This window comes from Medicago truncatula, chromosome 7 (assembly GCF_003473485.1).
Source record: "Medicago truncatula cultivar Jemalong A17 chromosome 7, MtrunA17r5.0-ANR, whole genome shotgun sequence".
Lineage (NCBI taxonomy): Eukaryota > Viridiplantae > Streptophyta > Magnoliopsida > Fabales > Fabaceae > Medicago > Medicago truncatula.
Genome location: NC_053048.1, coordinates 626,292 through 650,549, shown reverse-complemented (window position 1 = coordinate 650,549; position 24,258 = coordinate 626,292). Strand labels below are relative to the sequence as shown.

The window sequence follows — 24,258 nt, the reverse complement described above, 5'->3', positions numbered from 1 at the left end:
TTTTAATTAAAAGTGTGTTTGGTTCACAAGGGGAGGGGAGGGATTTTAACAGTATTTTACCGTTTTACCCCTAAACTTAATTAAATAAAAGAAACTGTTTGTTTTTACGATTTCAGAAACTGACAAAGACAAGCACACATCTAAGCCGCTATTTTATCTTAAACTGGCTCATGTATTTTGCTCCAAGCATCATATTATTATTTTTTTTTTGGCTTTTTTTATCGGAGCAATTCTTTGTAATATTTTTTTTTATAAGAGCAATTCTTTGTAATCCTTGCATTTTTTTTCAATTACTTTCGTAAAAAATAGCATAGCTCTTAAATATATGACATAAGAATTTTCAAAATCATGGATAGTGCTTATTAATTAACAATTGTAAGATAAATGAAATTTGTTGCATATGAACAAATAAGACACATGAAAGTGACTATGACTACTGTTAACTATTTCTCCTTAAAAAAAATAATGATAAACATCATAACAAAACAGTCTCCCTAAAAAAAATTCATAAACATCATAACACCATCATAGTATGATTAATCAGAAGAACCAAAGACAGTTTCCATTATGACTGCTTTGCGTGCTTTGGGTGGACACTGAAGAATCATTCTAAGTATGTCTACATCTTTCATGACAACACGATATATCTTAGGCAATGAATTTGGGTCACATCCACACTCCTCTAATAAATTCCAAGTCTCTTCTCCTGAAATTGGAGGCAACTCGTGTTTATGACGTTCTCTCGTTATTTCATTTCCTTCCCGTATTGCAGCATTTCCTTCTCTGAGTGCCTCTGCAACCACTTTCATTGACTCTTTAAGTTCAATAATATCATTGTATGTCTCTTTATTCTTAGCCACTTTCAATCTCTTCCTTTTTCCACCACTTGCCATGGTTGAAGGATCATATGATTGTGTTTCAGGTAAAGTAAAGTCATAATCAGGAGCATCAAAGCTCTCCAAAGTTACCTCATTCCGAGCAACACGGTCATCAATATCTTGAATAGTTTTAACAAAATCTTCCTCAGTGATCGATGCCCCTCGTTTTCTGGTCTCTTTAAAAGTTCCAGATTCATCTCCATCAGCTCGGTTAGGCCCATGAAGTATTGATATCTTTTTATAGTTTGGAAATGAATCAACTCTCCAATGTGCTGCTTTTGGTTTCGACTGAAAAGTAAGTTTGACACAAGTTGTAAAATTTTTGATCAATCAAAAAATATTTCAAAATACAAGATTTACAAAATTTACCTCAATTAGAGCAGCCCAAACTGGTTCTTCCGCATCTCATAACTGTGTAGTTGAATTCCAAGAAAACCCACTCATACCACCTTTAAAAATTTCGTGATACTCACTGTAGTTTCTTTTCAAAGTTTTCCAACGATTTTGTATCTTCACCTTATCAATTTGGTCACCAAACAATCTCACGAGTTCATCTGTAACATTGTTATATGCTATTGACGTAAAGGTACCGTTAACTTTGTTACCGTTTTCAAATTCTTGCATGAGAGCATCAACAAGAGCATCATCCATGGCTTTATTCCAGGTCAAAGACCCAGAATTACCATTGTTGGTTGACAATTGCTTTTTCGATGTCATAATCTATAAAAATGGTCAATTATAACATAACTACATTAATAAATATAATTAACATGAAGTTCCAATATCATTCACTTGACATCAATTTCAAATATACATTTAGTCCAAACACACACATATATAAAAAACACCATAATTTAATAAATTCAGTACTACTTCATCAAAGAAAAACCAAAAACCAAAATCAAAATAATAATATAAATTGCAATGTAATCCATTTAGGTTTGACCATTATTTTTATAATTTGACCACATTTGATGCGCTGCACCATTTTTTATAATTCCACCTTGAGCAAATTCATCCATATCACTTCTTGATGCCTCATGATTGTCATGGGATACATTTTGATTTGCAAGTTCGGCATCTACTTCAGCTATAAGGTCTTCATTTGGTTCTGCGCTCATTAGATAATTGTGAAGAATGCAACATGCAAAAATGATTAATTTCTGAGCTTTGATACCATAAGCGGGTTCTGTTGAATTTGATAAAATCTCAAATCTTTTTTTTAATACACCAAAGGCTCTTTCAATTGCATTTCGTAAAGACGCATGCCGAAGATTAAACAATTCTTTATAATTTAGGGGTGGATTTCTTGCCGAAAATTCTTTCAAGTGATACCGAACTCCTCTATAAGGCGTAATAAGTCCACTTGTCAACATGAAACCAGCATCAACTAGATAATATTTTCCTATAGTAAAGGTAAATAATAAATGTGATAGTTTGAAGTATATAATATAAGTAGTTATAACTTTATGTTGATTCTTATATTACCTTCAGGAATTTTAAGTTTATCTTCTCTTGTTAATGCATTCTTTATTATTCTTGAGTCAGAGGCGGAGCCTTCCCATCCCGCAAGCACATACGTGAACTTTAAATCAAAAGTGCATGCTGCTAAAACATTTTGTGTTGGATACTCTTTCCTACCACGATAACGAGGGGCGTCTTTTGCAGATACCTTGACTCGTATATGTGTTCCATCTATAGCACCAACACAATCCTGACACAATATAGTATTTTTCTATCAATATATATATATATATAATTTATTCAAGTCTTGCTAATATTTTATTAATATAAAAATGTACCTTAAAATATGGGTAGAATCTAGTGCTACTAGAAATTTCCAAGGGGATCGTTGATCCATCAGGTTGTACAATAAACTTTTCTTCCAATTCAAGAATAGCTTTCAAAACTTGATGGAGATGACGGCTAATTGTCTCACCCGAACGACGAAACCAAAAGTTGACTTCACGATTTTTAGCATTATGGGTTAGTATGTAAAGTGATTTTGCAACTTGTTCTTCCACACTTGACCATCTTGTAGGTCGTAGGCCCCCTTCTCTTTCTAACATATCGCATAACTTTAAAAAAGTTTGAGGACCCATTCTTATTATATTTCTACTAGTTTCACTATTTTTAAGTCGATACATTACTTCTTCACGCACCCTTTCTCTCTGAGAGCTCATACTATAACTTTTTTTTTTTTTACGAGAGATTCGAATATAACAAAAGACAACAGCACACATAAGCTGAGCTATAGCTCTTCGGCGCAAATCAAACCATCTATTGATAGCAATTTCCTGATCTTGATGATCCATCTAATCGCATAAAATTAATTTCTAGATTATATAACTCTTATACTACAATTACATATAGACATGTAATAAACTACAACAAACATATTTATATATAAACGAGGCCATGATCAATATATGGAAGAAAAAAAAATGAAACAAAGCATATAGAAAGAAAAGCAGAACGTAAAAAAGAAAAAAAAATCATGATTAATGTATAGATATATGGAAGATAAAAAAAATGAAACAAAGCATATAGATTAATGTACAGAAAAATAAAGCCAAGATTTTACACAACAAGACATGTAGGATCGGTGAATTAACAGTGAAAAAAAACACTACTAGGTTGTGATTATCCTATTTTAGCTAGAAGTGAAGATTTGCATTTTATATAAGCTGTATCTGATACTCCAACAACAATAAGTATCAATAAAAATAATGCACAGCTTTGAGGATGGATAATGTAGTGTGCCAACAGGAACAAGTTCAATAGCCAGCATCAGCATGCTTGAGAGAGGTTTTAAGTGGGAACATGTGAAATGTAAACATGTCCTGAGTTTTTACTGTTCGTTTGCCTGTAGGCTGTAGCTATTTTATGCAAAATTTTATTTGTATATTTCTGTTCTCATGGTAAATTATTTTATTTTTTTAAAACTATGTGCGTTTTTAGTGAATTTCATTTTCAATTTGATTCAATGATTACGAGTTATATTCAGCTAATCCGATAATAGTAAGGTTGTGTAGTGAAAAAAAATTCTGGTCAAGATTTTACACAAGACATGGATAGGTGAATTAACTGTGAAAAAAAAACAAGCAACAACAAGTATAATAAGCTGAATTAAAATAAAATAATAATAATAATAATAAAAAAACTTCAACGATTTCATCAAAAAAAAAAAAAAGACTTCAACGATTTTAAAAGTGAAAAAAAAACAATACTCTCAAATGAATGGATCAATACCATAAGAAAAAACACACTATGAAACAAACAAGCCACCGTAAGGATAAAACAACAATTTAAACAATAAAGTTCCAACAACGATAACGATTAAACAAGGATAATAAAGTAGCGAATCAATAACGATGTAATTAATAATACTACGATATAGACAATGAGATGATGAAATTACTCACAATTCACTTTGGAGGAAGCCTCAAGCAGTCGTTGACAACAACAAAGTAGTAGTAAGAGCGGTTTGTACATCTAACAAATAAGAGTGGTAGATTATATAATAATAAAAATTGTTACAAGGAAAATATAACAAAATAATAATAATAATTGTTACAAGAATAAGATAACCTAATAATAATAATAAGATTGTTACAAAAATAATATAATCTAATAATAATAAAAGTTGTTACAAGGTTAATATTGAGATTTGAAATTAATTTAAGGATAATTATGGCAATGCAATAAAATTTTAAAGAGATTTGCTCCCCTCCCCTCCCCTTCCCTTCTAAAAATTGAACCAAACACTTCAAATTAAAAATCTCCCCTCCCCTTCCCTCCCCTCCCCTCCAAAACTCTCGAACCAAACGGACCCTAACTGTCGTATTAGAATTTTATTTTTTTGTTTCCATAATTGTAGGATAATTAGTAACATAATCGAACTAAATAAGCATAATCAAAAGAGTAATGCCAATAACACACTATTATTGCAGAAACTCACGTGAGTCTCGCTAAATCAAATCGATTTCGTATTCTATTTGGTGGGACTTATTTCCAGTATGACGAGACCAACCTAAATTTCAACAAATAACAAGAACTATACTAAAAAATAATATATTGCTAACACTTCTCCAAGCAAAATGAGTGCTTCTTGCATTGCACTCTTGGAGGAGCATTGACTACAAATTTAGAATAGCCCACTTCTGAAAGAGGCTCTTCCTCATGGTTTTTCCTTGCATGGATCTCCTGGTCAATACTTTCTTAAGCTACCCAGGTTTTTGAACTCCCAGACACATTTCCTTTGCTATGAGTTGCTGAACTGGCTTCCTCATCCTGTCTGATTGCAACAGGTTCTTCAACAGCATTAGCAGGGTTTTGATCCTCGTCTCCAAAACCTCTGCAATACGACGAAACATCATAAGAAAAAAAATATTTGGTCTATTACAGACTAAGGATATCTCTCTCTCTCTCTCTCTCTCTCACACACACACAATCATAGTTTCATGCATGTCTGAATTGACGATGAGTTTGGTGGAATCACGGTGAGACCACCGTGATTTTAGCAAAAGCCACACTTTGATAATAAACATAAATCCCCAACACGATTGACAATGCTAAGACTGTGCTTTTAGTTGATCATTGTTATTTATTGCAGACATTAACTTACGTAATAACATTGAAGAACTAGCTAAATCAATTTTGAAATCATTCATTTTGAAAAAATACCAGAAAAAAAGACTCCAAACAGAACAAGAAGTTCATGAAATGAAAGTGCAACAATACGTACATAGAGTAGATAACAATGCCGATGACAACAGCACCAAACGCCAAGTAGTACATCCAATCAACCTGGAAAGCATAATAGTTCTAGTGATGTTAGCAAACTAAAATTTGTGACTCATAATTAGTAGGAATTTTTCAGTAAGAGAAATAAAAAGGAAGGAAGGTTACTGACAGACCTTCTCATGGTAAGCGAAGATGCGAATTAAGACAGACCACATGTCTGAGGTCAGAAGAGACAGATTTAGCATAGTAGAACCATTGAGCTGTGCGACAAAATAACAGAGCACATTTAAAAAATATTAGTTTCCAGTGAAAAGCTAGATATTTATAACAGAGACAAAAAAATTCTACGCTAAACCAAAATCTTTAGAATCGTTATGTTTAAATCCGTACCTTAAGCAGAACAGGGACTAGAGAATAAAACAAAAACATAGCCACAGAAAATCCAAAAAAAGGAAATGCCTGCAAGAAACATTGGAAGATATTAACATAAATAACAATACATACAGTTCATATATCAAACTAATTGGCATATTGTGACAAAAAATTCAACTTCATATTATGAATATAAAGAGAGTAATAAAAGGTCAGACATAAAAAACTTTAGGTTGGAGAAAATAAACATGAAATGAAGATAAACAGAATCCTCTAAACTATTTCCACTATAATTCTTTGATGTTTACTCTATCAATCCAAGAGACTTATTCTGAGTTTAAACTTCATTAGATTCTTCTCATCTTTCTAATAAAATCATAAACTTTTGAATTCACAACCTTGTATTGCTTTGCAGGCATCTTAATTAAAGAGAAATTCTATAAATTACTAAATTATAGTGAGTGAGAGAGAGAGAGAGAGCTTACTGCCCCAGCCGACCAGTGAATAGATTTAAGCTCATTGCGCTCAAGTATAGCTCTGTAATGATAGTTAAGGCTTCAAAATGAAAATAAAAGTAACAAAAAACACCAATAGTCCTCAATATATAATCAACTTTCAAGGATACATTTGAATGGCACTGATGATACCACCAAAGAGACCTAACATTGCCATGAGCTCTTCTCTATCAGCATTTTTTACTAAAAACTCCTGCCATGGAAACAGAATAACAATAACACGAGAGAGATTATACACAATGAAACAATAATATGACGCAAGTGCATGAAAGGTGTGAAAGCACCTAAATATTTCCCCCAAATTCAACATAACAAATTTTTCCTTTTGAATGAAATTCAGTTTGACAAGAAAGAAACTATGGACAGTAAATGAAAGCCCATAAGTAGGGCACAGGTAATCATGGAAAGATCTGTGTATTGTTTTAGATTAATCAAACTTTCAATTACTACTAACATTTTAATAATTAAAAAGTTTATTCTGAAGATAATAATGAGCATGGTTGAACTAAGCGCCCTGTTACATAAAAAGATGACTCCTGATTCCCGAAACACTTGCAGTGAGTTTAAACGTCGTTTCAAAACATACTGCCAAATGAAAATGAACATTAAGATGACAGAAAAGTGCAATCTTTTTTTAGTAACCAACCTTTTCAATACTAATAATTAGTGAGTATATGTATTTATTGTGTTGTTTTTCTGCATTGTTGATTGTTAAAGTGTTGCAAAATGCATAAAAGCACAAGTTCAATCAGCTTACCTCACTGACATTACTGAATGCATACAAGGTAGCGCCAGCGATAACAAGAACGTCTCCTAAACGAGGATTACTTCCACCTATGATATGTTAATATGACATCATCAGACAAACATGATAAATGGAATGATGCATGCTACTGATCAGACGTGTGTGCATAAGTTTTTAGGTATAGTCATAAGATATAAAGCCACCTACCGGCACGGTCACCAGCATGAACATCCGAAAATACAACTAGGACAAGGCCAGCTATGCAAACAATTACACCAGTTATCTTCTTGAATCTATATTTTGTTTTCAAGAAAATCCATGTAAGCAGCATGACGCATGGAATAGACCAGCAGTCAAGTAGCATCACACTTGTAAGTGAGGTGTATTGATATGCCTTCACAACTGTGCATAAGGTGAAAATTGTGCTGTAAGTGTCATTGAAACTAAGACAAAAAAAAAAAAGTCAACATAAAGCTAGTTTGGTTAAACTTGATGACAATTTCAAATGATTTTGAATGTTATAACTGAATGTGTCTCTCAGTTGTTGAAAACAACTCATGCACTTGAACTTTTCCATAAACACCTATAAACTTATTAGGTTTTTTGTCCTCATAAATTAGAACCTAAATACTTATTTCAACTGAGAAGCTCCCGTAATCTGGAAGATAATCCAAACTAGTTGCAAATAAATGTAGAAATATGACCAATGCTTTGTACCATGAAAGATAGTTACTTACCAAGAAAATTTGCTTCCACATCAACCAATCCAAGAAGTATATAATAGTACCATTTTGCCTGTATTAGAACGAATACGAAGTTATTTTCAGCTTATTTTGACAAGCTCTCCAGGATAGCTTATGAAAACAGCTTATAGGTTGTACATAAGAATTAGCAAAGAGTAAATATAACCTTGAGAGGTTTCCTTCTGTAGAGTAGAATAGTTCCATAGATAATCATCAAAAATACATAATTTAGAAACGACTGTGACGTTGGAGCATTAATTCCTACCATAAGACATTCAAAACAGAAAATCATATTTAATTTTTGAGTGAAAAATTTTAGTTTAAAATCAAAACAAAACAAAAACTCACTTTAATGTCAATAATAATTAAAAGGGAGTGAAATTTGACCTTTTTTAGCTAAATCAGAAGAAGCGAAACCAGTAGCAGTGATGAGAAGAGAAAGAAATTGACCTAAAGCAAGACCAATTAATGTGTTCTTAGTCCAATATTTCTTAATATCGATAATCATCTTCTTCTTCTTCTCACTTCCAAACCAGAATTAATTAATGAAATAATTAATTAGGTGTTGTTGTTTTGCTGAGAAGGGAAGGGAAGTGACAAAGACAAGTGATTGAATTTGAAGGATGAGAAGCGAAAGTGAAATGAAACAGAATCAGCAGGCATATTGGATGGTTTGTATTTGTCAATACTTTGTTTTGGCCGTCAATTTTTTTATTACTTAAGAGTTTCCTTTTTCTAATCGTAATCATCATCATAACTTAGTGATTTCGTCAATCCCTTTTTCTTTTGCCAGCTGGGACGGACGGGCCTTATTTATTATACATACTAAACTAAAATACAAGAATTTTAAGTATAAATACACCTTCAAATTCTTTTTTATTTTTTTTATTTTAACAAAGGCTATATTAAACAATTTCATTCGTAATTAAGGAGTACAAAGTAGAAGGTACAACATTAAAAATATGGAGGTTAGGATGACATAAGGAAGCTCTAGCAATACTATGAGCAACCCTATTAGCTTGCCTCCAAACATACGACACTACAAAGTCGGGTCTATTGAGCAAGAGGCTCTTACATTGAGATATGAGATCACCAAATTCATTTTGAGGGATATTATTGACAGAAAGTGCATCAGGTATTGATTTGCAATCAGTTTCAAACATGACAGCTTGCATTCCAGTTGATTAGGCCTCTTTGATAGCTTCCAACAAGCCGATGGTTTCAGCTTCCAGGACCGTAGTGAAGGAATAATAATAACCGGATTTGCCAAGAATGAGTACACCTGAAGAGTTTCTGAAGCATATACCATACCCCATGATTGAGTTATTATTGAAGGAAGCGGCATCAACATTACATTTGATTGTGTCCTTTGGCGGTCTACTCCAACTAAGAGAGGTATCCACATTATTCATCGGTAACTTTGCTCTTTGCATACAACTTCATTCATTAATTGTAGTACTTGCTCGTGTAACGATGAATTCTGAGGAGTTTTCTTTGTCTTTCCAAAACTTTGAATTTTGGTTCTTCCATAGACTCCACAAGAACGTAACTACCAAGGATTGTTGCTGCAAGGACAATTTGTTCAATAAATCAAAGAACATAACAGAAAAGTTATGTGCCGTTAAGAGCAAATTCTGGACGAGAGAGTGCAGGCCAATTTGCTTCCAACAATTTGACGCCTTGGTGCAAACAAAAAACAGATGCATATGTGATTCAGCTAAGGTACCGCAACAAACACAAGTTTCCTCGCAAGGGATGCCTCGAGTGAGAAGATTTACTCTAGTAGGCAAGCATTGATGAGCAAGGCGCCACATGAAGGATTGAATACGGGATGAAATTCTCAAGTTCCAAATAGTATTCCAGCTTAGATTATTGCGGACAGGGGTGGCAGCAAGAAGTAAGTCAGAACAGATCCGATAAGCTGACTTGACGGTGTATGTACCATCTACCGTGGCTTTCCAAATTCGAATATCAGAACTGGAACGAGCAAAGAGAGGAGTTGACAAAATGGCAACAACTTCTGCGTCATTAAAAAGAGATTGCACCAAAGTAGTGTCCCAAGAGTTGAAATCGGCACTCAACAAAGAATTTACCGTAAGGTCTTCTTGGTGTAGCGGCGGTGAAGTGGATGGTTTGAGAGAGGGAAGGTTGCGGATCCACGGAATACTCCACACATTAATCTTAGAACCATCTACATTCTTCCATCTATGGCCCAAAGTAAGTAAAGATTGAGTACTCCATAAGCTCCTTCAGGTATAGCTTGGATTATGACCGAGGGTTGCATCCAAGAAGTCCCGTCTAGGGAAGTATTTAGCTTTGAGGATTCTGGTGAATAAAGAGGAGGAGTCGGATAAGAGTTTCCAACCTTACTTGCTGAGCATAGATAGATTGAAAGCTTCCAAATTTCGAAAGCCAAGGCCACCTAGACTTTTGTGAAGTGTGAGGTAATCCCAAATCATCCAATTGATGCCCCGTCGACCATTTTTTTTTTCGAACCCCAATAAAATGAATTCATCATCCGTTCAAGTTCTTCACAAAGCGATGCGGGGATGAGAAATTGATTTGATTTAACCGTATTTCAAATGTAAAGCTTAGACACAACACATTTTACACTTTTACATAAAACACGAAAGATAATATCCAGCTTTAGTGGATTAAATTGCTAAAGAACTATTTAGTGAAAGTCGTTATCTAAGGATCTATGGACCTATAGTCCAATGGTGATTCAACAATCAAGAAACATAGAGTTACTTGATCGTATATTGTATGCATCATTGAACTCTAACATATATTCTAAGGAAATTCGACTCAAATGAATATTGTGTGAGATAATTTAGAAATCCCTGCCAAATTAGATAAACATGTTCATAGATCAATAGTAATGGATAAACATGTTTATCGTGATATACATGTGAAACATTGATGACATGAACCGTTACAGACATGTTGATGCATAATTACATACTATCGACTAATGCTAATATCAGATTTTAGAAGCATCTTAGTACACGTTGGCACTTGGATCGTAGGAAATTAAAGGCAAGTAGGAAGCACATGAGAGAGTATTCAAAGACATTTTCTTTTTAACAAAGATAAATGATATTCATTCCTTTAAATTGATATAGGAAGCACATGAGAATATTTAAAGACATTTTTTTTGACAAAAATAAATGATACTCATTCGTTTAAATTGATATAGTTCATCAATACAATACAAATTCAAAGTCGCTAAAAAATGATTAGCTTAGAAACAAACTCACAACATTCTTTTTAACTGCGTAAAACAGAATATATATATATTTACAAATATGACTATTGAGAATATCTAAAGACAGGTTAACACATGAAACATGTAGACATGACAAAGCATGTAATATCAATTAGATGAGAGACGTATTAATAAGTAGGCATAGGATATCATGTTAGAGGCGAGTAAAAGGCAAATTCACAACTTGATAATTATAATACACTCATGATAACTCTCCAAAACAGTTATTGTTAATCTCAAGCAAGCTTGAATTTTCCCTTATTTAAGTTTGACATTCTTTTGTGGGTTATGTTGAATTTGTGCAGGTATTGAACTGAATTAAAAAAATAGGACATAGTTGCTGCATGGACTGTTAGCAACCTTGAAGGCATCAGATCAGTGTCAAATTATGAGACCCAGAAAATCAGCCTAAATTTGTTTTGTAACATTTTATGCTCTCAAATTTGATTAAATTTTCTTCTTTGATTTGTAATATGGATTTGTTCTTACTATCCTTTCATCTTACCATATTTTTGTTGAACCTCGTCATGAGCCAAACACTCTGGTTGGAAATGAAATGATATATTAAGTACATTTCGTGATTCTTCGCTATGATTTTGTGAGAGCTATTTAACTCAAGTTTTTTTTAATGTTATCTTAAGTGTGTCGAGGTCGTGACAATGTTCTTGATCATTAGGGAGTTGTTCATGATCAAGGGTTTGATGAGCATCAATGGCGATTTCTATGAGAGATAGGTAATTAGTGTTAGGGTTTTTGGTGGTTAATTTTTTGTAGGTGAACTTAAATAAAAATGATGAGTTTCACAAACCTCACATGGGAGAGTAAAATGCTAAGGTTTTGAGGAGATATTTCATTTAGAAAATGGAAAGAATGAAGATATATAGGGGGGTGTATTGGATTGGGATTTTAAAAGACTATTTTAATAAAAAAAAAGTCTTTAAGATTTTAAAAGACTGTGTGAGATTGTATTGATTCTGTGAGATTTTAAAAGACTTTTTATGTAAAAGACTTTATACACTCAAGATTTTAAAGGATTTATCACACAGACTTTTAAGGATTTCAAAGGATTTCATGTGATTTTAAAATTTCAAAAGATTCAATAAATTTTAGGGGAAAAAGAGCAAACTTACAAGCGTGAATGATAAAAATAATGAACAAATAAATTCTAGCGTTTGAATAAAGAAAAATAAAACCAATAAAAAATTCTTTTACTATTGATTTTCAAATTTTAAGAATTTTATGGAATTTATAAGATTTTAAGGGACTAAAAAACACTCTAACACATTATTCTCAATACACATTTTTTATTTGTTAAAAATGTTATTCCCATAAAATTCAATTGTACATATTTAAAATTATGTCAGCACTTACAAATCTTTCAAAAAAAAAATATTGCGTCAGCCATTACAAATCGGTCGAGTTACACGAGTTTACCGAGTGTTAACTCAGTCAAACTCGTTAAACCTTCCAATTTTACCAGAAACCGATTTTACCTCAGAGTTAACACGATTTTTGTACCTAAAAATGTAAACTCGATAATCTCGGAGATTTAACACTCGATTTGCGGAACATTGATTACGACATACTCTCTATCATAATATTCTCAATACAATTTTTTATTTTTTTATGAGATAGAGAGAGGGAGAGAGGGGGGATGAGAGATGAGAGAGAGAGAGAGAGAGAGAGAGAGATAGAGAAACGAAGAGAGAATAGGGAGGGGAAGGGGGGAGAGAGAGAGAGAGAGATGAGAAGAAAAAGATAGTAACTTTTAAAATAAAAACAATCTCAAGAAATCTCATCTTTTCATGAAAGACTTTTTCTTGTTAAAATCCCACTACAAAATCCATCAAAATCCAATTTATTAAACAATCGTTCGAAATTTGAATGATTTTGAATACCACAAGACTTTTTTTAAATGATGAAAAGTCTTGATTGAATACCTCAAGACTTTTTTAAAATGACAAATAGTCTTGATTGAATACCACAAGACTTTTTCATAATTAAAAAGTCTTTTAAAATCCCATAAAATCCTAATCCAATACATCCCCTAATATTCCCAACTAATTATGGGGTTTCATTGTTCCACATATATGAGTTTTTGATTTCGCATGCGCGAAGCAACTTAGCATAAGATTTCAAAACATGATAACCGTGCCTTCACAAAATTCAAAACGTAAAACTTGTGACTACGCGAAAGGAGACATAAAGAATATGTGTATGTGAATGCACACAACATAAGCAGAAAATGAGATTTTCTTAAGATTAAGGCCCTTAGGACTACTCAACCTTCTAATTACTAGTTCTAAAAGAATCACAAGGGAATGTATATACACTTGGGGTCTACACAACGGAATAACTCTAAAAACTCTTAGGAAGGATTTCTTATAGAGAAATGAGAGAGGAAAAAAAGAGTGTTGGAAATATTGAATACTCCTTTGGTCCTAAATTATAAGTTATTTTGGAGAAATTTTTTCTTTTAAACTATACTCCTTCCGTTTTGAAATATAAGCAAAATTGATTTTTTTAGGTTCATTTATTTAATAATGTATGTTGTCCATATTATGAACCACATACATCATTAAATTAATGAACTTAAAAACAAAATTTTGCTTATATTTAAAGACGGAGGAAGTAAGTTGTTTTACAATGTTGTTTTTTCTATTATATCTTTAACTATTTATTACTCTCTCTTCTTTTAATTTTTTGTTTATCTTTTCTATATCATTAATGAAGAATAGTTTTTGTAAAATGACCTGTAATATCTCTTTTTCATACAACATTAATTACACTTCTTATCTCAAATGATCAAAACATCATATAATTTGAAATGTAAGAGTATCTTCTATCAGTGAGAATATGATTTTTAAACATGCGAGAAAAATCCATACTTTTGAATGAGACATGAAATTACCAGAGATAGTAGATGATTGATAGTTACTCCCCGGACCCTAATTATAAGAAGAAAAATAAAAATAAAAATCAATGCAATGATTAATTATTGTAACTTTTTGAATATTTTTACAAATAGTATAGTACTTTTATAGAAGATCATGAAACATTATAAATACACCATTTGTTATTAAAAAGACAAATATTAAATAAGAGATACGAAATTTTTTAAGCAATAACTTCACCTTAAAAATTGTGAAATTTTCTTCTAAATATGACTATTTTTTTCTTCAAAATTTTCTTATAATAAAGTCAGCACGGGAGCAGTTAAATATAAGTCAATATCATTCTCTTAACTCATCTCATATATAGTCCCTTTCTTGTATCTCATTCGTTAGAGATGGTTTTGAGCTATATATGTTATTTTTTATATGGAATCATTGATTTGCATAATGATTTTTTTTCTCATTTTATCCAAGTGGTTTCTAACTAGGTATGATTTTTTAAGTTCATCATCTAAGTGAGACATTATTTTGTTCGTCACCATAGTACTACATTGATTGTTTTTTTATTATCAGGATCTCTTCCATGAGAACCAAGGGGTTACACAAGAAAACAATAAATAATATATTTAAAACATTAATCAACCGTCTCTTAAAGGATACATTTATAAAATAATATTAATTATTAACAAATTCAATACTGCAACTAATTTTCTTAATTTCTTTGGTTTAATCAAAATAGTTATATTTAGAGAGACGATGTAATACTTAGAATTATGTAAAACGTTTTTTTTACTTATAAAAAGAAACTTGTGTTATCTAATTAATACCATGTTTATCACTTTTGAAATATTTTCACTTTTTATGTACGATAATCATAAATATATCAAGGGTTGGTTTACAAGTGCTCTTAGTACCCGTAAAAGTCAAAAGTAGAAAACTTGCATCGGAAGCAACAATATTTGACTTCTAATAAGTTGAACATCAATACAAATTTTTACTCCGTTTTTAATTATAAATAAATTTGATTTTTTAGGTTTATTCAATTAATGATGTATCTAAAAAGTTAAATTTGTTTATATTTAGAAACGGAAGGAATACATAGTAGTATTATTGAATATTCTAAGAGCATCTCCAATAAAGAGTCCTTTATTTATTTAACAAAAACTACAATCTATTAAAAATCCTTATTGGAGGAAGAATAAAAGTGAGTATCTATGAGTTACCGACAACTATATAACAAGTCTATTTCTTTTGAACAACTATCAGATTCAACGATTAAAATAGAAAATAAAGTGTATAAAAATGGGTCCTGTTAATCGATGCCCCATGGCACTGGTTAACGAATCCAAAAAGGAAAAATTGAATTAAAAGTAACACTCTTTTGACTTTTGAAAAATTGATTACACAATTTCCAAGATAAAAACTATTATATTTGCTTCCTTAACCAGTGCCCCGGGAGCACCAGTTAACATTTCCGTATAAAAATTGGTCTCACCATCTCAAGTTCACTTGATTTTTTCTCTTTTTAATTTTTTTTTAAATGAACATGTTAAAATACTTATTAATGGATCTATTTAAGAACTTTTTTTATTTTAGTACCATTGAAATCATTGAGTCCTTAATAAATACTTTTATTTTAAAAATTATAAATAAATAACATGCAACCCATTTAAATATTCTTATTAGTTTATTAGTTATTACCATGGTAGGTGCTCTAAGACCATTCTTTAACATTTTCCTGATATCAATACTTTATTTTGGGAACGGACTATATAATTATTATATGGTTTCTATATAATTTAAGTAAAATAAATAATTGTGCAATAAAATACACTGATAATGAATGAGATACTACAATTAAATAGATATATTTGATAGTATACTATTAGCACAAAAAAAAAAAAAAAAAATTCCAATAATCAAATGCTCCTATTGGTATCTGACATTACATAATCAAATGCCAACCACAGATTTTGTTTACTCTAAATCTTGTCTCATCCAAATTTTTTAACATTAAAAATCACTACTAAGACTCTTCACTTAACACAACACAACACAACAAAAACAGAAAAAGAGGTTGATACTGTTACATTATCACTTCAACATGTTCTCAAAATATCTCAACATCTTCTTCATCACCACTTTCTTCATTTTCTTATACATAATCACTTCCTCTTTTTTCACTTCACCACTTACCCTTCATTCTCCAATAACAACTAAAATATCCCACTTTCAATTTTGTTCAACTAACTACACAAACTATTGTCCATGTGAAGACCCCAAAAGACAGAAAAAATTTCCAAAAAAAAACTATTTTCGCAAAGAACGTCATTGTCCACAAAACAATGAAAGATTAACATGTCTTATACCTAAACCAATAGGTTACAAGAACCCTTTTCCTTGGCCTAAGAGTAAGGACAATGCATGGTTTAGTAATGTTCCTTTTACTAAGCTTGTGGAATATAAAAAGTCACAAAATTGGATAACGTTGGTTGGTGACCGTTTTGTGTTTCCTGGTGGTGGTACTTCTTTTCCTGATGGTGTAAAGGGTTATGTTGATGATTTAAAGAAGCTTCTTCCTGTGAATTTGGACTCTGGGAGGATTAGAACCGTTCTTGATGTTGGATGTGGGGTAAGCTTATGTGTTTAGTTTTAATTATATTATTGAGTTTTGAACTGTGGTCGCGTTGCGAGTTTTGATTTCGTCGAAAATTGTAGTCTAAGGTGACTGAGACAGCTACAGCTCTAATCCGCAACGTCCATGTTGCAATATAAAGGATTTAGGCAGTGCTTTGAAAACCGGACCAAACCGATCAGTTCAAGAAAACTAGTTTGCTAATCGGTCTGTTTCCGGACCAAACCGCAACACATTCTTATTTTTTGTAGTTTTATATTTACTTTTTGAATATATTTTTAGTTATTTGTCATTTCGTTCTACAATGGTTGAACCAATTGAACCATGATCATAAGTTTTCACCGGATCGATCTTTGTCTGGTTTTCAAAACATTGTTTTAGTTTTAGAATGTATTTTGCTGTGATAAGATTCAAGGTCTAATTGTAGCCGCGACTGCAACCGCACATAAGAATCATGGATGCAGCCTCAACCGCTGTAGCAGAGGCATAAACCTTGAGGCGGCATACTTATTTTAAACCATATTATATATGTTATGCTTCTAAATTTTTACATGAGTTTGAATTTTATTTTTGTTTGTTTTTTGATAACCTATAATGAATTTGTGTATTAAATGTATATGATTGAAGGTTGCAAGCTTTGGAGCATCTCTAATGGACTATGATATATTGACAATGTCAATTGCACCGAGTGATGAACATGATGCTCAAGTGATGTTTGCTCTTGAAAGAGGACTTCCTGCAATGCTTGGAGTATTCAGCACTCATAGGCTAACATTCCCTTCAAAATCATTTGATGTGGCTCATTGCTCTAGATGCCTTGTCCCTTGGATTGCTAATGGTAAATTTTCAATCTTTTTGTTACTTAGATAATACCTAACTCTTATATATATTATTGTACAAAATGTCTTTTAATGTTTCTGTTTCGTAGTTAACAACCACTAACACAGACATTGACATACCGATACTTGTAATAATTTAAGAAAATGAAATAATTAAATGTAACCATTTGTATCGGTGTTTGGTGTCAAATACCAACGCGTGCTGGATACCAGACACGCCTTCAACATGAAGCGTTGGTACCTATGCAGCACCTGATACGTCATACTGAAGGAAAGTGTCGGAAATGTGTCATTGTTCGACATTGAATACAACATTGAAACATATTGCATTCAATCGTTCTATTTTCTCAAATTATTACTGTTGTCAACGTATCAATGTCAGTATCATGTCTGGTATTTGTACCGCAGTGTAGATGCTACATATTACTAGTCATCTAGAATCAAGTTTTCATATGAGAAATTGAGAAGCAATTAATGCTTAAACTTATATATCATATTTAATATAGAGAATTTGGTTTTTCAATTTATGATTCTACTATCTGATATTCTTCAATTTAATTTGTCAAAGATGGACTATACCTAAGAGAGATTGACAGGATTCTGCGTCCTGGTGGATTTTGGGTACTTTCTGGGCCACCAATAAATTGGAGGGTAAACTATAAAGCATGGCAAACAGAGCCAACAGTGTTGGAAAAGGAACAGAACAATTTAGAGGAACTTGCAATGCAAATGTGTTGGGAAAAAGTTGCTGAGGGAGGACAAATTGCTATATGGCAAAAACCAATAAATCATATAAAATGCATGCAAAAATTGAATACTTTGAGTTCTCCAAAGTTTTGCAATTCATCTGACTCTGATGCTGGATGGTAAGCTTATTTTTTAATTGATATTGTTGAGTGACACTAGATCTAGATGTAAATCTAAAACCTGTATTTTACTATTATTTATGTTCTCTCCTTAAAAATCAGTTTGAGTTGACTTATCTAAACTTACCTAGTAACATAAACACTTGTGAGAAAGAGCTTATACCTTATATGAGAAGAGTTTTATTTTATTTTATGATTTGATACAGAAATGGCTTATACATAAACGCTTGTAAAATAGGAGCTTATGCTATAAGCACTTAATTAAACTATTTATCCAAACAAAGACTCTGATGTAGATTGAAATCTCAAAACACTTGTATGACTGCATGCATTTTTCTATTCTGCTATGGTTTCTGTTAACTTAATTTTTAGTAGTCTAGTTTATTTTCTAGATCATCATTTTCCAATGTTTTATATTCAAACTTTAAAGCTATGAACTATTGAACAGGTATACAAAAATGACTGCATGCATTTTTCCTCTTCCAGAAGTGAAAGACATCGATGAAATCGCCGGCGGTGTTCTTGAGAAATGGCCTATAAGATTGAATGATTCACCACCAAGGTTGAGAAAAGAGAATCATGATGTTTTCTCACTCAAAACCTATAGTGAAGATAACATGATATGGAAAAAAAGAGTATCTTACTATGAAGTCATGCTCAAATCACTCTCATCTGGTAAATATAGAAATGTTATGGATATGAATGCTGGCTTTGGTGGATTTGCAGCTGCATTGGTGAAATATCCAGTTTGGGTTATGAATGTTGTTCCATTTGATGCAAAAAGCAACAATCTTGGCATTATCTATGAAAGAGGCCTCATAGGAACTTACATGGATTGGTATTTACAACTTTTCATCTTTACTTTCTCCTTTTTAATTTATGATAAGAATTCTTGTTTGTATACACAGCTAAATTAGGAGCTTATAGCATAAGAGCTTATGCATAAGTTGTTTCTATAATAAAAGAAAAATTAAAGTCAATCCATTTTCATAAGTTATCCGAGAGAGCTTATGGAAATAATCTGAACATAGTTTATGGATCTGTCATAAGCCGTTTCTTTAAGCTCTCCTAAACAGTGTCACAAATGTTTATGCAATTAGATAAACTTAAATAAGACAACTCAAACAGACTCGTATTTATAGACAGTTGTTTGGATTACTAAGAATATTTGAATTTAATTAAAACTATCTTAATAATGATTTGTGATTGTTTGACATTATAAAATTACACTGATTGAGTATCAAATTAATTTCTTCTAAAAAACCTTGTTGACCCTTTTAATATTTTATTCTAAGCTCTCTTCTTAAGGTTCTGACTTGTGACATGTGTTTAGCATTAAAGTTTCTGTTGTGAGCAAATAATTTAGCATTTTGGAAGTAAATTGTGTCTATTTAACTTCAAATAATCACTACATGTGCTGCACTTATCATTTTGCAGTGAGTTTTTGTTTAACTTCAAACTTGATTATAAAATACTTATTCTTGCTATATGCTTGGCTTCAAGATCTATATCAAATATATGTTGCTGTTGGAACTTGGAAATAGTATTTTTCTTTTATGTCATATGAATTTGCACATGTACTTAGCCTTATAGTGCATTAATTAAATCATTTCATTAAAACATAATTTACCATTCACATGATTTTCTATAAGTTGGTTAGAATTCTGAGTTTCTGACACATTAGATTAAGGGTCTTCAAGAAAAAAAGATTAAAAGTCTGTTTATTTAAGATCAATCAAATGATTCTTAAAAAAAAAAAAAAAATACTAGATTTTCTAGAAATTCTTGTTTTTTTTCTGTTCTGTTATTTTTTTCTTCTTGTTATCTTTGTCATGTTTTTCTCAATCAAAAGTATCTTGTATTTTCTTTTGAGACCTTTAATTTCTCCTATTTTGTACATTTTGATACATGCTTCATTTTCTCCTAATATGACCCTTTGAAGCAGAAATAATGAAGGAAACAACATTGTTTTGTTTGCAGGTGTGAGCCCTTTTCAACTTACCCAAGAACATATGACTTGATACATGCTTATGCCCTATTCAGTATGTATATTGACAAGTAAGCATATAACATATGATTTGACCATGTTTACTAATATTACCAATGGTGTCACATATCTGCCACTCAATAACAATATGAATGTTTGTTGCAGGTGTGACATTACTGATATTGTTATTGAGATGCATCGGATTCTTCGTCCAGAAGGAACTGTTATTATTAGAGATAGTAGAGATGTAATTTTGAAAGTAAAAGAAATAACAGATAAAATGAGATGGGAAGGAGGAACAGTAGTAGTTGCTGATGATCAGAATGAATCTTCTCACCCAGAAATGATTATGGTTCTCAACAATAATAATACCAAGTAGTAAATTCATTTTGCGTAATCTTTGTACAAGTACAACATGGTTGGTCATATATAATTCAATTCATTACAGATTAGATTTGAACATCAACAGAGACAATGTCCTTATGAAGTTTCCACTTCTCTTGTTTCTCTTCCAATGAAATGGTATGGAATGTAACACAAAATTGGATAAAAAGCCAGCTTAAAATTTGTGTTGATATTATAACATGGTAATTGGTCAAAACTCACATTGAGCAAGTATATTTGTGAATGTGAGCCATTCCAAATTTCTGTTGTACTAACTGTCAATTTGATGCCATGGATCATGAATCATAATGATTGGAAATGGTGATATTAAGTTTAAATCAAATCAAAGGGAAATTATTTTGTAATTCTTGTTTTTTACATTTGAGTAAATAAGCGTGAATGGTAGCAATGTGAACAAAGTGGCCAAGTTACCATCTATATATACTATGTCTCAAATTTTGTATTTCAAACTTGTCACCTTGAGCTAATTTTGGCAAAGGAGAGTCTTCCTCTTGCAGCATGCATGAATACAGCAAAATTGGACCATCTCAAAATCAAAATTGAAACTTAGAAGAAAAAATAGAGTGCATACAATAAAAATCCAAAGAAAAAGGAAAGATCATTGCATACTGCAACTGCCTCTTTCTTTGATGATAGTCTTTGATGTTTCTCAACTTTTTCTTTTAGAAAAATAAAGAATAATAAGAACTAGATGATAATAAGTAGTAATAATAAATTGATGAAAAATTAGAAAAAAAGTTCTTAATAATTAATTTCTAACCCCTCATCTTTATAATTAATTTCTAACCCCATAACTGTAGTTTACATTTCATTTTAGTTCTTAAATTGTTATATTGGATTATTCCAAGAAAACTCCAACGGTAACTTATCTAAGATTTAAATTCAATAGTTGGAATTTGATGGAATTATATGTTTAAGGTAATTTAAGGCTACTTTTGTTCAAAAGATTAATATAATAACTAATGATTAGCTTATTTATATTTTTCTCTTGTATCTTTACAGATTTATACAATTAGCAATACCAAAGGAAGCTCGAGAAAACACATTGAAAAAAGTTATGGAAACTCTTTTTAGATCCTGAAGAAGACATGAAGGTGTGTGTGGTGTTATTTTCCAATTATTCTTCCATTATCTCGGTTCCAATATTTTTCATACAAAAAAGCATGTCGTAGAATAGAGGCTCAAGAGAGCCTATTTGAAATTGCAAGAAAGAGGGTTCTTCAGAGGATATGGTAATGGAAATTGTGTAGTATTTTTGTTATTTTCCTTATTCCTGAATGAAATTAAGTGCTTCCATGAAATAATGATATATCATTTATTATACATAGATGCAATATAATGACTTCTTTTTTACCATCTTTTGTAATTTCAGACTTTCATTGAGGTAAACGAGATGTATTCCATCATTAAAGCGATGAATTAATGCTTCACATCATCATTTTAGAAGTAGGTATCCTTCTGACTCTCGTTACGACATATAATCACAAAAAGGTTGACGAGACACATTTTCAAAAACTACGTCAAACAGTTGCGATGAAAAACATTGGCATTTGGATCCATATTTTAAGAGGTGGAGGAGTGTTGTTTGTTGAGTAAGAATGTGATGATAAAATATGATTGATAGAAATGGTTTTGACGACCACGAATAATGAAACTTTCTCACACTGTCGTCACTCACTATTTAAAGGTGTAACATGTGAAAAATGTTAACATGTTACGCATTTTAAAAGTGAGTGTCAACAGTCAGAGAGAGTCTAATTATTTGTCGATGTCAAAACCATTTGTATCATCACATTCTAACTCAACAAACAACCCTCATCCAACTTTAAAAATATGGATCTGAACACGAATGTTCTTCGTCGTAACCGTTTGATGTAGCTTTAGAAAATGTGTTTCGCCAACCTTTTTGTAATCTGCACTCTGATTACATGTTGTAATCAGATCACAAGTGATACCTTCTTCCATGATGAGGATGTAAAACACACTTCATTGCTTTCATGGTTAAGATTCTAGTTACGTTTACGTTCATCTTGCCCTATGTGATACTTAATGATTCTCTAGACTTCAATTTCCTTTCCACACTCTTCTCATGGATATTGTGCTTTATCTCAGGTAAAAATAGTGTTCATAAGATATGGAACAGAATAATGTTTGGATATATTTTGCGCTTAAATTATAAAAACTATATTTAAATACTAAAAGTGTACTTTCTATTAAATTCTTAAAGCATGAAAAATTCTATAAAAATATGAAGACTCTACGTATATCTACACTAAGACCAGTTCTTACACTCAACCTTTGAGTAATGGAACAAGAAAACTTGCATATTTGTATTTTGTTTTGTTGTATTGTGTTTTTTTTTTTTATCAAATTATTTAAAATCTATTTATAAGTCACACACACGCTACTATCAAATAGGTGTTCATAAAATAATTCTCATTTAAATAAAACATACTTTTCAATTTAGTAAAATCAAAACAAAATTTTCAACTAAATTCCAAGTCCAAATCGACACCATAAATTGATGGAGAGGATAAGTCACTTTATGCGCCGCGCCACCTATATAATAGTAGGTTGGGACAATCCATGAGGAGTGTTCCAATAAATTTAAGGTTAATTAAGTTTATGGTTCCTATAAATATTTGCAGTTTTATTTTTAGTCCTTATAAAAATAAATCATACTTTTTAGTCCATACAAAATTTTCCGTTAGTGTTTTTAGTCCCTGTTAAATTAAAATTTGTTTAATTATGCTTAAACTTCTAAATTTTTAAAAGATTTTTTACTGACATGTTCATAACATCGTAAGACACTCTTTTATAAAATCTTTTAATTTTTTAACATATAATGAATTAAATATGAATTTTTTCTAAAAACCAAATTTTCAAGATTATATTAATGAAAATTTGGACCTAATAATAAAATTTTGAGCTATCTTTTTGCGGAGGAACTTGGTATAATGTTCTAAATAAGTATGTAAAAAATATGTTGAAAATTTAAAAGTTTAAACACAATTAAGCAAATTTTAATTTTACAAGGACTAAAAGTATGTGTTGGTCCCTCTTAAATTAAAATTTGTTTAATTATACTTAAACTTTTATATTTTTAAATGATTTTTAACAGACATGTTAAGATCATTATAATAATCTCTTTCATAAAAAATTAGAATTTTTTAACATATAATGAATTAATTATAATTTTTTTTAAACGCCAAAAATTCAAGATAAATCTAATGAAAATTTGGACTTAAAAATAAAATTTTAAGCTAATTTATTGCGTAGGAACGTTTTATGATGTTTTAAACAAGTATGTAAAAAATCATTAAAAAATTTAAAATTTTAAGCATAATTAAACAACATTTAATTTA

The 24,258-nt window shown here is 31.2% G+C and overlaps 3 protein-coding genes across 3 annotated transcripts; 1 reads left to right on the top strand and 2 right to left on the bottom strand.

Moving 5' to 3' along the window:
• Positions 1 to 1,703: 1,703 nt before the first annotated feature.
• On the bottom strand, positions 1,704 to 4,504 carry LOC112416340 (uncharacterized). The gene is made up of 3 exons (XM_039828215.1): positions 4,304 to 4,504; positions 2,681 to 3,193; positions 1,704 to 2,592 (listed from the first exon to the last, which is right to left on the bottom strand). Exons 2-3 carry the CDS (start codon positions 3,191 to 3,193, stop codon positions 2,338 to 2,340), a joined length of 768 nt encoding a protein of 255 aa, XP_039684149.1. The 5' UTR covers positions 4,304 to 4,504; the 3' UTR covers positions 1,704 to 2,337.
• Positions 4,505 to 4,772: 268 nt separating this feature from the next.
• LOC11406936 (solute carrier family 35 member F1) lies at positions 4,773 to 8,507 on the bottom strand. Its single transcript, XM_003620968.4, has 11 exons — positions 8,387 to 8,507; positions 8,166 to 8,260; positions 7,994 to 8,051; positions 7,464 to 7,658; positions 7,269 to 7,345; positions 6,622 to 6,704; positions 6,482 to 6,533; positions 6,015 to 6,083; positions 5,798 to 5,884; positions 5,626 to 5,687; positions 4,773 to 5,235 (listed from the first exon to the last, which is right to left on the bottom strand). Exons 1-11 carry the CDS (start codon positions 8,505 to 8,507, stop codon positions 5,100 to 5,102), a joined length of 1,035 nt encoding a protein of 344 aa, XP_003621016.1. The 3' UTR covers positions 4,773 to 5,099.
• A 7,689-nt stretch (positions 8,508 to 16,196) lies between these two features.
• LOC11414150 (probable methyltransferase PMT19) lies at positions 16,197 to 21,053 on the top strand. Its single transcript, XM_003620967.4, has 6 exons — positions 16,197 to 16,793; positions 17,424 to 17,634; positions 18,204 to 18,501; positions 18,950 to 19,339; positions 20,482 to 20,559; positions 20,654 to 21,053. Exons 1-6 carry the CDS (start codon positions 16,266 to 16,268, stop codon positions 20,865 to 20,867), a joined length of 1,719 nt encoding a protein of 572 aa, XP_003621015.2. The 5' UTR covers positions 16,197 to 16,265; the 3' UTR covers positions 20,868 to 21,053.
• The last annotated feature ends 3,205 nt before the right edge of the window (positions 21,054 to 24,258 follow it).

Coding starts and splice junctions, on each gene's coding strand:
- LOC112416340 (XM_039828215.1), bottom strand. CDS start 3,193: ATGGATCATCAAGATCAGGAAATTGCTATCAATAGATGGTTTGATTTG. Junction 2,593..2,680: donor GATTCTACCCATATTTTAAG/GTACATTTTTAT, acceptor ATATTGTGTCAG/GATTGTGTTGGTGCTATAGA.
- LOC11406936 (XM_003620968.4), bottom strand. CDS start 8,507: ATGATTATCGATATTAAGAAATATTGGACTAAGAACACATTAATTGGT. Junction 7,659..7,993: donor TGTGGAAGCAAATTTTCTTG/GTAAGTAACTAT, acceptor CCTTATGCACAG/TTGTGAAGGCATATCAATAC. Junction 6,705..7,268: donor CATTCAGTAATGTCAGTGAG/GTAAGCTGATTG, acceptor TTTCCATGGCAG/GAGTTTTTAGTAAAAAATGC.
- LOC11414150 (XM_003620967.4), top strand. CDS start 16,266: ATGTTCTCAAAATATCTCAACATCTTCTTCATCACCACTTTCTTCATT. Junction 16,794..17,423: donor TTCTTGATGTTGGATGTGGG/GTAAGCTTATGT, acceptor ATATGATTGAAG/GTTGCAAGCTTTGGAGCATC. Junction 18,502..18,949: donor TCTGACTCTGATGCTGGATG/GTAAGCTTATTT, acceptor ACTATTGAACAG/GTATACAAAAATGACTGCAT.